This window comes from Vombatus ursinus, unplaced genomic scaffold, assembly GCF_900497805.2.
Source record: "Vombatus ursinus unplaced genomic scaffold, bare-nosed wombat genome assembly UNPS02014793.1, whole genome shotgun sequence".
NCBI lineage: Eukaryota > Metazoa > Chordata > Mammalia > Diprotodontia > Vombatidae > Vombatus > Vombatus ursinus.
In genome coordinates, this window is record NW_020954571.1 from 9,220,873 (window position 1) to 9,236,343 (window position 15,471).

The following is a 15,471-nucleotide window of genomic DNA, read 5'->3' on the forward strand; positions in this document are numbered from 1 at the left end:
TCCTGGCCCTGCTCCTTTCTACATAAATGACCTTGGGAAAGTTACATCACCTCTCTAGGCCTAAATTTCCCATTGCTTAAAAAAAATTGCATTCAGTAATCTCTAAGATCCTTCTCAGTCTCAGTCCTATGACCATCTGACTTGCAGGTACTTGGAGCCAGAGCTGGGGGGGGGGGGGGGGGGGGGGAAACACTGGAGCAATCTTGAACCTACTCCAGACAGCTGATTATTAAATTTTCAGTGTGAGCATTTACAGCTCAGAAATAGACAAATGCTACAAATCAGGGCTTGATTTTTTTATTAATTGTTTAGAGAAAGTGAAGGAGAAAATGTTAATAATGCAAATTAAATTTAAAAGCATATTATGGGTACGTTTTTTTCTGGAGAACTGGTTATTAAACATTTACTAGCATACCCTGAGCTGGAGCTCTATATTACTTACATCAAAGATCCCTGACTTGATGCCAGAATTATCATCCCATTCCTCATTCATTCATTGCTTACTGCAGAAGCAGTGTGGTATGATAATAACAATTATTATTGACATTTACATAGTACTTCAAAGTTTACAAAGCACTTTAAACAAATTATTTCATTTAGGTATCACAATAACCCTCTGAAGTGAAGTGGGCACTGCCAGGCATTATTCTCATTTGGCAGATAAAAAAAACGAGACAGACAGAGGTTAAGTGCCTCACCCAAGGTCACACAGCTAGTAAGTGTTTGAGGCAAGACTTAAATCAAGGTCTTTCTGACTCCCACGGAATATGCAGCAATAACTAATACAACTAATAAAACTAATGTATTAGTTGTTTTTATCTATTAGGACTTTTTTATCTATTAGGGACTTTTTATCTATTAGGAAGGATAAGTACACAAATAACCGTATAATGAAAAGTAGACTGTGATAAGTAAGAAAGGAGTAAATATTATTCTATAGAGGTGTAGAGAAGAGATAGAGAGAGCTCAGGGTGAGAGAGACAAAGAGACACAAAGACAGAGACATACACATATTTCATGAGATATATTACATGATTAAACATAGGTGTATGTGTGTGCATATATATACACAGAGAGAGAAAGAGTGAGAGAGAGAAAGGTGGGAATAGAGATGGGGGAGCGGTGAGGAAAGAGAGAAGGAAAGAGAGGAGGAGAAAGAGGGGCAGAGAGGTGGAAGAAGGAGGGAGAGAGAAAAGGAGAAAAAGGGAAAGAGAAAGGAAGAGGAGGAGAGAGAAGGGGAAGAGGAGAGAGAAGGGAGGGGGAGAGAGTGAGGGAGGGAGGTGGGGAGGGAGGGAGATGGGGAGGGAGATGGGGAGGGAGGCGGAGAGGGAGAGAAGGGAAAGTGAGAGAAAAGGGAAAAGAGGGAAAGGGGAGAGAGGGAGAGGAGGAGGGAGGGAGAGAGAGAAAGAGAGAGAGAGGCAGAGAGAGACAGAGAGACAGAGAGAGAGAGAGAGAGGCTCCAACTCAGATCCTCCCTCTTAATGATACTGATAATTATTAACATTAATTAAAGGCTTTCCAGCCTGCAAAGTATTTCACATGTTACTTCATTTACTCCTCACAACAACCCCAGGAGGTAGGTGCTTTTATTATCCTCATAATACAGATGATGGATCCAAGGCAGACAGAGGCTAAGGTGTGTGGGTCACATACCTAGTAAGTGTCTGAGGCAGAGTTTGAACTCAGATCTTCCTCAAGCCAAGTCTGGTGTGCTCTCCACCATATCACATTGCCTCTGTGTTGAAGTCTCTCCAGCTGCTCCAGCACGCATCAATCACTGTCTCCTCTGTGCTTCAGAACATTTATGGTCTGAATCACCAGATCAAGTATTCGATTCTATTGGCCTTGCATAGTCCTCTGATTATTTCACACGATGCATGTCTCCCCAACCAGACCATAAGGTCCTAACAGGCCAGGACCACATCTTTTCCCTCTGCATCTCCCAGAGCCTAGCACACTCGGAGTTAAACACTTACTGAAGGCAGCACCGCACAATGCAAAGAGCCCTAAATGGGGAGTCAAGAGATCTGAGTTCTAATCCTAGCCCTGCTATATTAAGGGCACAATCCAGCACACTTCACTCCCCCTCTCTCATCCTATTTCCCTGTTTGGATTAGATGGTCTCTAGGTTCTGGTTCAGCTCTGACTAGGCAGGATCTATGTTCTAATCTATTATATCCTGAGGTCCCTTCTAGCCCTAAAATTACATGATTCGATCTTACTCAAATACTTCAGTGATCCTCATCCACAATGTAGGGGTGGGAGGTATTCTTTCTGCAAGGTGAGATCACGGCTCCTGATTCTATGGACGCTGAATAAATCAGTCCAGCAGAAGCAGAAGTAATGACTGCCATTATCCCAGCCAGTCTAACCACTGAACTCCCCTGCTCCTCAGTGACCTGCCCATTCCTGTTATGTATATGTCCTGCCCTTTTGTCTTTGATAATGAAAGTAGCCAACAGGCCCCTGAACATCTTGGATTAACTTTTCTATTAATCCGTCCTATGGCGGGTGCAGCTGGCTCAGCATGTGGCTGGATCTCCAAAGCTCTCTCAGTGCAAAGCCCAGCATGACAAGACGCTAAGTAATGTTTTGCTCCACTTGCTCAGGTCGTCTGTGGTGAAAAGAGCTGGGGAGAGGGGATGGGGGTTGGTCGGGAGGGTGGGGAATGGGTGGATAGGGAGAAAAGGGAAGGAGAAAAGGGACTTCATGGCAGACACTTACATCCAACCTCCAGCTTGATGTCAGCTGATGCTGCCCCCAGTTCATTCACTGCTTTGCAAATATAGTCGCCTGCATCCCTCTCCTGGACTTCTTGGATCCTCAGAATTCCAGTTTGGGACACCTCTGGAGCCAGGATCATTTCTAGGCCTCCTGGGCCCCAGAGTAGGAAAGGATGAGAGAAGTGCTAGGTTAGAGCACATGGTCAGATGGGGAGCATGTTGGGGGTGGAGACCAGGGTCAAAATATCTAGCTAGGTTCTATGCCTTCTGTTGCCAATAGTGGGTATGCTGAGTGACCTGAAGCAAAAGGTTCTCTTCTCTCATCCCAAGCTTCCCTGTACATAATCTTGAGGGAAATCAGGTCTGTCTTCTTTAAGTAAAAAAAATCTGTAGAAAATGTTGGAAGGTAAGGAGTTCAGGGTTCTACTCTCTATTTTCTCTCTCTCCGCATCTCCCTCTCTGAACCTTCACCATACACACGCTGTTTCAATGTCAAGACCAAGCTAGAAGAGTAACTTCCTTCTGGATTCGGCCTTAGGCTCCAGTCCAAGATCCCAAAGGGGCTCTAGGACTTACCCAAAGACCAGAAACACCTCCAATATCTCAGAATCTGTGAACAAGGGTGGGACTTCCAGGGTAACTTAGCTAGGCCTCCCGGCTCCCAACTTCCACACTTGTTATAACCTTCTTCATTTGTTTTCCCTGTGTCTCTCATTCGAAATTGGCAGTCTCAAGGACAGAGTATAATTGTTCTTGGCTGCGTCTCCAAAGCCCCCTCACACAGAACACCAGGGGCATTAAGGCGCCTCTAGGCCAACCTGTACCTGTCCAGGAAGGCCCCCTCCCTTAACAGCTCAGACAAATGGTCATCCCACTGCCTTTTGATGCTCTCCAGGGAGGAGGAAGCCACCACCTCTTCAGGCAGCCCATTCCACTTGGAGACAGTCAGCTCTAATTGTGAGGCAGCCAAAGTCCACTTCTGCAACTTCTAATTGCTGAAAACTGCCCTGGAGCCAAGCAGCACAAGACTAATCCTTCCATATGGAAGTCTTTCAGATGCTACAAGATAGCTCACATCCCCATGTCTTCGCTTCTCAAGATTCAACATTCTCATTTCTTTCAACTTCTTCTGGATAGGAAATTCTTTTGGAAGTAAAGAGGGGCTTCTCCCCAAATCTCCCTGGGGCCATCTTCCTTGACAACGACAGCTTCCTTCTCCTCTTCCCCACCCCCAACTTCAGACCAGGCAGGGTTCCCATTGCCAGAAGGTGTGTCCTTCCCACTACCCACCTCTGTACCAGATGACTCGGGGTGGAGGGACCCCAGACGCCTTGCACTCCAGCACTGCCTCCTCCCCAACTGGAGCCCGTACCACGCGTCTCAGGGCAGAGACAGATGGGGGTTCTGGGAAGAGAGAAGGAATCTGGTTCCCAGCTCTCCTCAAAAGGAAAGAGGGCATTGGTAGAGAGATGAGTTAGACACTGATGAAACAGGGCAAGGGCCCAAAAGAACTGATGTCCTCATCCCTTAAAAATCTTAGTCTTTTCAACTCAACTAAGGAAGAATCACCTAGGATGAGATAAGAGCTTCTGTGATGTGAAAGCTGAATTCACTCCAATTGGGAAAAACTTCACGCTTGTATCCTCCCACCCCCGCAACATAGAAGACAAGCTCTGAGACTGATACCTGTGTAAAAGAGTGTGACTGTCTGCTCATCGGTGCCAACCTCATTGATGGCCTGGCAGCTGTAATTCCCAGCATCTTCTGGGGCCACACTCTGAATGATCAGAGTACCCTGGTCATCCACAAAGAACCTGAAGCCAAGATAGAAAAAGGCAGAGGATGAGGGCAGCTGAGGGAGAGAAAGTAGGGAGATGCTTAAGTCAAACAGGCAAATAAGATATGGGGTAGGAGGATGTGCTCACCAGGCCCATTCATCCTAATCTCTGCCGCTCTTTCTTCACCTTCTTCAGAGGCCCAAGCCCAAAAAGTTTGCCATGAGCTTCCAGATGGGTTGTTCAGTCCCAGAACCCTCAAGATTACAGCATTTTCTAGTTCTCACACCAAATCTCCTTCAGTGCTCTGCTCCATCTCACCAACCAGGATGATTTGGTTAAGTACCCTATGAGATGCCCCAGCACCCCCATGTCTAGCCTCTCCCTGCATAGAGAGTATTCTAAGGTAATGCAGGTAGACCATAGGACTCAGAGCTAGAAGAAATCTAAAAGCTCATGTAGTCCAATTCTTTTATTTTACAGAAAGGTGAATTGAGTCACAAAGAGTGGAAATTGACTTTTCCAAAGTCAAATAACCAGTATGGAATAGCAGAGCCAGGATTCAAACCCAGATCTCCTTACTACAAAGATAGTACTTTTCTACTATACCACATTCCTCAATTCCCTTACTGAGCTCAAGGGCCTTCTGATTAGTTGATAATGGTGGTGATAGTTTATATATAAGGAGAGAAAGAGACAGGGCAGCTCGGTGGCACAGTGGATAGAGCACTGGCCCTGGATTCAGGAGGACCTGAGTTCAAACCCAGCCTCAGACATATAACACTTACTAGCTGTGTGACCCTGGGCAAGTCACTTAACCCTATTGCCTAGCCAAAAAAAGAAAGAGAGATGGTTGTACATATACATATATGTATACACACATATATACAAACATATATACACATATACATACATATATATGTGTTTACATATAAGTGTGTGTGTGTATATACACATATGTGTGTGTGTATATATATATATATTACATTTGTATGGTACTTTTCACTTTCCAAAATATTCTTGCACCTGTTATCTGATTTGTTCCACATACTTCTATAAAGTGGACAGGGTATTATTATTCCTATATTATACATGAGGAAACTGAGGCACAGAGAGGTCACCTGGCTTGCCCAAGGTCATACAGCTAGTTAAGTGCAAAAGCAGAAAAAGAGAGTAGGCCCTCCATCTCCCAGCCCCAAAATCTTCCAGACATGGGAGCAGAGCCCATGCAAAGGCATGGAGATGGGATCAGAGATTTAAAGCCAGAAGGAACCTTAGAGACCACCTATCCCACCCCTTCATTTTATAAAAAGGAAAACTAAGTCCTAAAGAGGTTAAGGGACTTACCCAAGGTTACACAGGCAGTGAGGAGCAGAATAGGTATCTGAACCCAGATCCCAACTTCAAACCCACTGCACCATGATGACTCCCACGCCCTTGAACAGGCCTCCAGAACCCCATTGTTCCTTACCTTCCACTCTTCACTACTGTCTGGGCCTTGTGTCTCCAGGAGATATGCGGAGGAGGGTACCCAGTGGCAGTGCAGCTGATCCTCACCTCAACGCCCTGGGAAAAGTGCCGGGAGTCTGTGTTGATGCTTATGTGAGGAGGCTCTGCAGCAATAGAAGAAGGTCAAAACAGGGACTGAGCCAAAAGCCAGAGCATCCTCCCACCCAGAGCCCTAGACAGCTCCTGCTTTGGCCAGGAGAAAGAGAAAGGAAGCTGAAAAAATACTGAGGCCAATCAAGGCATTTCCATGGATAACAATAAATAAGCCAGTATGCTGGGAGCATCCACTCTAGGTATGATTCCTATTGGATGTGCTCACCTCAATGACAGCCTGCCAAGTCTAATTCTTGGCATCCTCCAGACAAGTTATCACCCTCCAAAATGATCAGGGTATTCTGATCCTCAGCCTCCCTAAAGTCAAGCTCAATACTACCAACATCTAGAGAAGCTGTTCCAACATGGATGAGGATTGCTGTCATTACCATTCTAACCTAGAAGGCTTCCCACCAATGACCCAATTCATCTCATCCGAAGGCCACCCCTGGATCCTGTCCCTGACTTCAAAATTCCAAGTTATGTCCCTGGGGGCTTTATAACAGACCACATCAGGGTTGAAGGATGATGGTAGGAACAAGATAATACTACACTGACATTGACCTAGAATGAATGCCACTCCTTGCTTCACCCGCAGCAAGGGCAACTTAAGTTAGATATTAGGGTGAATTTCCCAACACTGAGGGCTGTTGGACTTTGGTACAAGTGGCCAAGGACTGCTTTGGAATTGCTTTCCTTGGAGATCCCACAAATAGGGTCAAGAGTCATTTGTTTGGGAAAGGGCTGTCTGGAGGCAAGGGGACAGAGTAGATGACCTCTTAAGGTTCATATTGGGGTCAGTTTTTAATTGGTGGTGATGGAGGAGACAGGAAGGCTCACCTCTAACAAGGAGCCAGACTGATGCCCTTGCCATCCCATTGGCATTGCTGGCCAGGCACTGGTACCTCCCGCCATCACTGGGAATGACACCACTAATCTCCAGGGACAGGTTAGCCAGCTGTACCACTCGTCCTGGTGAGGCTGGTAGGGCCCTCCAATCACGGATCCAGGTCAGGTTGTAGGGAACCTTGTCCAGAACATGGCATGTCAAGAGGGCCATCTCTCCTGGAGACACAGTGACATTCTGTGGAGGAGCCAACTGGGGCGGGGGGTCTGTGGAAGAACACAAAGTCAGTCTAGGACTGAGGGGATGATGCCTGGATTTGCATGCTGAGCACTTAGCACAGTGCCTGACACACAGTAAACACCAAATAAATGTTCTGTCTATCTGTCTGTCTCTCTGTCCATCTGTCTCTATATCTGCCTGTCTATATGGACTCACTCCTCATTTCCTCAATGCTACATTACTAACTCCAAAATGATACAGAATCAGGACACATGAATTCATAACCCAGGCCCTCTTTAATCCAGTGCTTTCCCTCCTTTAATTATTTTCTATTTATCCTATATATAAACTTGCTTTGAATATATTTGTTTCCATGTTGTCTTCCCCACTAGACTTGTAAGTTCCTTGAGGGCAGGGACTGTCTTTTTGTATCCCCAGCACTTAGCACGGTGCCTGACACATAGTAGGTGTTTAATAAACATTTATTGATCAATTCACTATCTGACTGTGAGCATTTTATTTCTCTGGGCCTCACTTTCCTCATGTGTAAAATGGGGATAATATCAAGATTGTTGTGGAGAAAGTGCTTTATAAACCTCAAAGTGCTGGAGAAATATGAGATGTTCTAAATAATTATTATTGTTAATAATAGCCACAGAGGATGAACACCTGTCAGCAATAATGTAGTGAGAACTTCTTAATGGGGTAGAAGACTAGACTAAAAATCTTCTAAAGTCCCTTGTGATTCTAAGATTCAATGATTCAATCCACTGTACCAGGAACTCTTCCAAACCAGGATTTCTACACCCGATAGAGCACTGATGATTTCATCAGATGCTGCATGACATTTATATTCAAAATTAAAGCTGATATGTAATAAAAGACTTAAAAAACCACCTCTCGGTACTTTTTGAGCTAATAAGTTAACATTTGGAAATACATCTTTAGGAAATCACCAAAAAGAAAATGTTGTCATTCAGAAGTGATTATAGCAATGCTATTCATAATAGAAAAACACTGGAAGCAACCCAAACACTAGACAATTGACCAGGCAAACTCCTATCTCCTCCTGGAGCTGTTCAATGTCCCATTGAACATTCCTCTTCTTTATTGTCAGACCGTCTCTACCTCCTAGGTCCTTACCACTGTCTAAACAGGTGCTTCAGGTCTTCCCTATCCTAAAAAAAAAAAAAAAAGGACACTTTCATAGACCCTGTCCTCTCTTCAAGCTACTATTCTCTATTTCTTCTCCTTTTCACCACCAAATGCCCAGGAAGAGCTGTCCACTTGTCTGCCTCAATTTCCTCAGCACCCTATGACATCTCGACACTGCAGTCCAGTTTCTGGCCACAAGTCTACTGAAATTGTCTCAAACATTACCAGTAACTTTCTAATGATTTTATCTTAAGGGATGGCATGGTCTTTTATCAATCCTCATTCTCCTCAATCCCTCTGCAGCTTATTTGTCTGCTGATTGATAGGCTGTTTGAAAACACAGTGAAAAGAGCACTGGATTTGGAAATCAGGAGACAAGGAACCCCATTTCAGCTATGTACTACCTTTGTATCCTTGGGAAGGCCCATTCCACTCTTTCCTCATCCATAAAGCAAGAGGGTTGGATTAAATTATCTATAAGGTTTTCTCCAATTCTCAAATCTGATTCAACAAATTGCTTCTAAGCCTGGGAAAGATGCAAACCCTGGACATGGCACTTACTGGTGAGGAGCTGCTTCCGAAAAAGCACCTGCATGAGCCAGAGGGAAGAGTGTTGGCAAAGTACAAACCTGTCACCACGAGCTGGGTTTTTGCCCTTCCTATCCCTGCTCGGCTCACGGCTGTGCACTCATACGTGCCTTCCTCTGATTTGGACGCTCGAGGGATCTCCCAGCTGCTGTTTCCTGACTCCCTACAAATCAAACACATAGAATACCCGCTGTTCGAGAGCAAGGACTGTTTCATTATTGTCTCCGTATCCCCAGCACCTAGAACAGTACCCAGCACATAGCAGGAGCTTAATAAATGCCTGTTGACGGATTGATTCAGACTTGCCCACACCACCCCAAACACACATGATCTACCATTGTCCTCTCCCTAGTCTCAATCTCAAGAGGACCCCAGCTAACTTTAATTCAACCTAGGAGGGAGTTCTTTCTTATCTAGGAGGAATGTTTGAAGAAGGGCATTCAGATGTCACCAGTTACATGCCATTTCCCCTTTCTAGGCCTGTCTGTGTCCTTCCTGAGAGGACAACCTGATGGAGAGCTAGTGAGTCTTCCTACCACCTCCCAAGCTAGGCACTGGGGTCCTCTGAAGTCCGGAGTCAGGGAGAGGGGACCTGCGGCCCTGCCTAAGCCGCGGGCCACAGAGAATGGGCCCAGCAGCCCAACTCCCAACTCATACTCACTGGAAATGCCTCTCCTCGCCTAGCTTCACTCCATTTCGTCTCAGCTGGAGCCGAAAAGGAAGTGAGCTATGGATGGAGCAAGAGATGAGCAGCGGCTGCCAGAGATGCCCATGGATCCTGCTGGGCATGGTCACCAATGGAGAACCTAGGGAAGGGCAAGGAAGTCACATTTATAGAGTGCCAGGTACCATGCTAAGTCCTTTTTACAAATATTATATCATTTGATCCTCATGACAACCTGAAAAGCAAGTATATTATTATTCCCATTTTACAAGTCAAACAGAGAGGTTAAGTGATTTGCCCAGGGTCACCCAGCTAATAAGTGTTTGAGACTGGATTTGAATCCAGTTCTTCCTAACTCCAGGCCCAGCATTCTATACACTGCACCATCAAGCTGCCTCCAAGGAAAGGTACCCCAGGAGAAAAAAGGCCAGCCCTCAAATCCATCTCAGCCAACCCCAGCCTCAAGGAGACCCATTATTTTCATTATCCAGAGAGAAACAGAAAGGAGGAAGGGTGTTATGGTAAAAAAAAAAAAAAAAAAAGGCATCCTAGCCTGAGAGTCTGAAGACCTGAATTCCTGTCTTGTCTCTGCCCTAATCAAAAGTATGACCTGAAGCAACTTACTTCTTGGTCTCATCATTCTTATTTGCAAAATCATGGGACGATCTAAGTAAGAGTTGGCTCTGAGAGTTGAAAGGAACAGTAGAAACTATTGTTTTACAAATGACAAAACTGAGACCCAGCACAGGGAAATGGCTTGAGGCCAAAGTCATATAGTTACTGTGCCAGAGTCAAGATCTTTTGTCCACTTGTCGGTTATATTCCAATGGGGATTCCTTTCATGGATAGGTTGGAGCCAATGGCCACTGGATTCCCTTACAGTTCCTGAATTTTGTGATTCTAAATACAGCCCTTATCTCCTGAATTTCGGTTCAATGTTTTGTTTTTGGGTTTTTTTTCTGTCATTCCACCGCTGTCCAAAGCTCTTTCCAATATGACACTGCAAACCCCAGGCTCATCGCTGGTTCTGTCACTCCCTCATTGTGGGACCTCAGGCAGTTATTCAGCTTCTCCATATACCCCATTCCTCCCTGGCCCAAAAGAGAAACAAATCTCTGCACTACCACCCCCAAAGCCAATCCCATAGGGTGAGACACTTAGGGTGAGACAATGAGGCCAACCTCCTCAGAAAACAGGGTGGGGCGAGCTTATGATACAGTCATGTGGGCTCACAGCCACATCCCAGAGGATGAGAGGCCTGGACCACTACCCAACATCTTTGTGAGCATCCCACAGCCCACCCCCCCCCCCCCCTAGCAGTGTTGCCAGGACCTGGCTAGGCTCTGAAGCCTTCCCCTTCCCCCTTTCCTCTGAAGACCTCAAAGTGCCAAGGACTCAGGATCTCAATTCACAGCATCACCACCATCTTATCTCCAGACAGAGCATCCTGCTCCAAGATGTACATCTAACTTTCCTTCCCAAGGTCCATGTTTCCCAGATAGATGGAAAAACAACACATACATACAAAAATCCCAAACCACATTTCCCCCCTCCCCTTTCTATCTAATGCATAAACAAAGACAAAGATCAGAAGTCAGTGTTGAGCTCCAACAATCATGTTGGTGAAGAAGAAAAAGAAGACTGCTATTCCCCCTGCAGAAATTCCTTCCCAGAAACTCAGCCTCCCAGCTGTGCAGAGAAAACTCATATTCTCCTTCTGGGGCCCATGAGCAATAGGAAAGACAAAAGGGATAGGCTGGAGATAGCCTGGAGGTGGCCTGGAATCTGGATTTTCCCCAACCCAGTCACACCACCTGGACTTTGACAATGATGACTTGTCATCACTGAGTGCTATTAGGGATGAAGGGGGAATTTTCCCACCAAGTTGTAAGTTCCCAGATCTATGGAGCTGTTGAAATTTAAATCACATCTACATCTCTGAGTTGGCTTCCCCAACATCTCCAGCTGTGTGTGGAGGTGGGGCATGTTAGGGCCAGTTAAATCCAATCAACGGGAACACAGATAGCACAGTGGATAGTGTTTCTGAGTTCAAATCTGGCCTTAGACACTTACTAGTTGTGTGACTCTGGGCAAGTCACTTAACCCTCTTTGCCTCAGTTTCCTCATTTTTTGTTCAGTCTTGTCTGATTTTTGTGACTCCATTTGGGTTTTTTGGGTTTTTTTTTTTGTTTTGCTTTTTGTTTTTTGGTGAGGCAATTGGGGTTAAGTGACTTGCCCAGAGTCACACAGCTAGTGAGTGTTATGTGTCTGAGGCCAGATTTAAGCTCAGGTTCTCCTGACTCCAGGGCCAGTGCTCTATCCACTGAGCCACCCAGCTGACCCATTTGGGGTTTTCTTGGCAAAGATACTGGAGTGGTTTACCATTTCCTTCTCCAGCTCATTATACAGATGAGAAAACTGAGGCAAACAGGATTAAGTGACTTACCCTGGGTCACCCAGCTAGTTTCTAAGGCCAAATTTGAACTTGAGTCTTCCTGACTCCAAGCCTGGTACTCTATCCACTGAGCCACCTAACACTAGTACATTAAGTGCTTAATGAATGTTTGTTGATTGATTAATCATCATCATTAACCACAGCACAGTACCATGTAGACTCTAAGCACTTCTATTTTTTTTTTATTTTGAATTGTTTAATGACTCTAAAAACTTTAGGAGTTCAAGGAGGGAAGAGAACAGTGTGGGGAAGGCAGACCTTCTTGAAGAAATGGGCTTCAAATACCCAAGGCTGGTAGAAAGGGTGGCTGCCTACCTGGAGCCACTCCGCCGTAAGCTACATTAGAGATGCGCTGCACGGGATTGCCTTCATAGTCCTCACCCTTCACCTTGAGGTAAAAGCGTTCCTTGGGCACTTGAAAGGGGGGTCCCGCCCACAACCGGTGGGAGGAGGTATTGGATAAAGGCCGAGTAGGCAGGGTCAGCAGGGACTGGCCAGAGCTATGGGAAAGCTCTACTGAGTCTAGGTGCCCTGGGGCCAGCAGACCTGTGGAGTTGATCACCAGGGATATGGGAACCCCTGCAGAAGAAAGAGAAGAAAAGAAACCCATTGGAATGGGTTATAGTTTTGTGAGCAGTGGAGGGAAAGATCTAAGTTTGGCATGGCCCAAACCCAGATCTCTCCCTCATCTTTCTGCTCCAGTTCCTGAAACTCCCAAACAAATAAATTATCCCTTTATGTCTCACAAAGGCCTTGTGAACATATAAGAATACTACCTGGGAGGAATAACCAAAAACTCCTTAGTTCAGATTTCTTTAGCAAACTATCGTAGAAAATAGGGAACATAAGACAGAGGCCTTTTTGAGGAGGGGGAAGGGAAAGGAAAGGTTCACAGCTGCCCCAAGCGAGAAGGGAAAACTCTAAAGGCAAATTCTCTCCTCTCTCTCTCCCCAAGGTCAACACCTGATGCCAAAACCACCATACCTTGCAACGGCCACTCAATGGTATGGTTGAGGTCCAGGGAGGGCTGGGTGGTGAAGCCAGTTCGGAAATTGATGTTGCTGATGCCCGTGATCCTCACCGAGTGGCGGCCGCTGCTATAGACCTATCAGAGCCCCCATCCCCATGACCCAGGGAATGTCAATCACAGAACTTCCACCCTCACTCTTCCTACATGATTGAGGATCACATCAATTCAGACTCTTAGCCCATTCAGTTCTGTATCCTTACCCTAGACACATAATCCATCTCCACCCACTGTCCCAGGCCTAGAAAAGATTGGAGGGAAATGGAGCTGGGCCTTTGGAGTTGCCTCTCACTCCTAAACCTGTACCATACCTCTCTCCCTACCAACCACCCTCAAATGTTCTCCTCCAAACCTCCACAACCTCCCCTACTCATCTCTCATTCCTTGCCCTAGTCTCTCCTCCCACCCTAAATGTTCCCTCTACCCTACCTTGATGGACCAAAGGCCAGAGTGCTCAGGCTTAAAAGCCACCACCTTGGCAGAGTCTGGGATGTTAAGAAGCATGTTCAGTCCTTCTTCCTTCTGAAGAATCCTCCCTAAGCAAAACAAAAACAATCAAGAAAACTCATGGGTGCCATGATGGAAAGAGTCTCTGGAGTCAGAGGCCCCTACATTCAAAACCCTGCTCTGATACTTGCTACTGGTATGACCTTGGGCAAATCCCTAAACCTCATTTAGCCTCAGTTTCTTCAACTGTAAAATGAGGGTGTTGGGCAAGACGGCCTCTCCTCAGAGTGTCTCAGAAATCCTCCAACTCTAAAACTATGATCCTTTTCTTGACTACAATAGGGACACTCCCTGATAGGCTGGGATAGGATTCTTGCAGTGTCATATACCTTTCACCAGAGCTCCCTCCTCACCACTGAAGGTTCCCTATCATACCCTGGAAACTCAATTCTTCCATAACTATCTTCCTCCACCAAACCCACAATCTAACCCCCCACCTTGAACCACCCAAGGAAGACTCTTTAGGAGCTCCAATCCTAGCCCCATGTTATCTTTTTGAACAAGCACCTTGTCTAACTCTTCCATGCTTGGGCCTTAATGTTTTTTAAATAGTTTTGGATAATGTAATTTAGAACTGGAAGGCCCTCAGGGGTCAGGGAGCCAATCCCAACACCCTCATTTTATAGAGGAGGACACTAAAGCCAACTGGGGTGCAGTAGGTGCTTAACAAAGGTTTATTGAATTACTGGATTGGATTAAGTGAAGTGCCTTGCCCAAAGTCACACAGGTAGTGAATGGAAAAGATAGGCCATGACCCCAGGTCCTCTGGCTCCCAACCCAATACTTTTTCCTTTATCCTCTAGACCAGACTGGCTTCTGGCTCTCTTCTCTCCTCTCTCCAAAGAGAGTCATCCATTTGAGAGCAATGGTCCAAGGACTTCTCTACCACATCTAGCAAAATTTCCAGTCATCCATTTCATATTCTTCCTCCTCTTCCACCCAGCCCCACATTTATCATGTCCCACTCTAAGGTGGAAAGATGAGTTTAGCAGTGGCAATTCAGTTCCATACCCAGTGGGTCTCTCACTTCAATCTCTGGGCCAGGCCCACTCAGGGAGATGGTGACCTCTTTCAGACTGGGATCAATTGGAATCTGCCAGGTATGTTCTCCTTCATTCTCATGATCCGTGGACAGTAGGTGGACCTTAGAGACCTGGATGGCTTCCTCCACCCATTTCAGGACCTGCAATAAGGAAGGCAGGGAGAGGGACTGAGGTAAACAAACGCAAGAAATCTCTTCTCTCTCTGTTTCTACAAATCTGAGGCTTCTCATGGCCACAGTTTTCAATGCCAAAATGCTTGAAGGTAACTGAGATTGAATGGGGAGTGAGAAGGGATAAGTCATAATAGCTGAGAATAAAGGAAAGCAAAGTTCTACCAAGACTCTCCAATGCCCCATAGATCAAGTCCAAACTCCTGAGTCTAACATTCAAGGCCCCAGTACAATCTGACTCCAGCCTACCCTTCTACAGTAGACAGACCACTTGACTCTGGATTCAGAATACCCGTTTCTGTTACATACTACCGTGTGACCTTGTACACATCACTTAACATCTCTGGGCCTTGGTTTTTCCCTCTGTAAAATGTAGGGGTTGTACCAAATAGCCTCTAAATTCCCTTCTAATTCTAGATCCGTGATTCTGTGATCCTACCCTTATCTTTCTCATGAGTCCCAAGTATAAATCCTACCCTACAGCCTTATTGAGTCCCTCCTTGTTCACACACTCACACACACATCAATTATATTCCTTTATCTGAAATGCCCTTCCTTCTGGCTATTCAAATATTATGCACCCTTCAGGGCTCAACTCGAGTCTTCCTCCATAAAGCTTTCTTCGATTGCTTTAGCCCATACCATTTCTCCAAACCTCGGCCTACAAAAAGTCTATACTACTCATCTTTAGCTCTT

General features: G+C 45.7%; 1 protein-coding gene across 1 annotated transcript in view; it reads right to left on the minus strand.

The window, feature by feature from the left end:
• HMCN2 (hemicentin 2) overlaps nt 1–15,471 on the minus strand; it is a 177,385-nt gene that overhangs the window by 138,431 nt on the left and 23,483 nt on the right. The window contains exons 5-15 of the mRNA XM_027869654.1: nt 14,574–14,745; nt 13,485–13,591; nt 13,013–13,133; nt 12,344–12,607; nt 9,571–9,715; nt 8,951–9,072; nt 6,941–7,213; nt 5,970–6,111; nt 4,410–4,537; nt 4,014–4,127; nt 2,725–2,874 (exon numbers count right to left, since the gene is read on the minus strand). Of these exons, the coding sequence (XP_027725455.1) occupies nt 2,725–2,874; nt 4,014–4,127; nt 4,410–4,537; nt 5,970–6,111; nt 6,941–7,213; nt 8,951–9,072; nt 9,571–9,715; nt 12,344–12,607; nt 13,013–13,133; nt 13,485–13,591; nt 14,574–14,745 (1,738 nt within the window). The remainder of the gene's footprint in view (nt 1–2,724; nt 2,875–4,013; nt 4,128–4,409; nt 4,538–5,969; nt 6,112–6,940; nt 7,214–8,950; nt 9,073–9,570; nt 9,716–12,343; nt 12,608–13,012; nt 13,134–13,484; nt 13,592–14,573; nt 14,746–15,471) is intronic.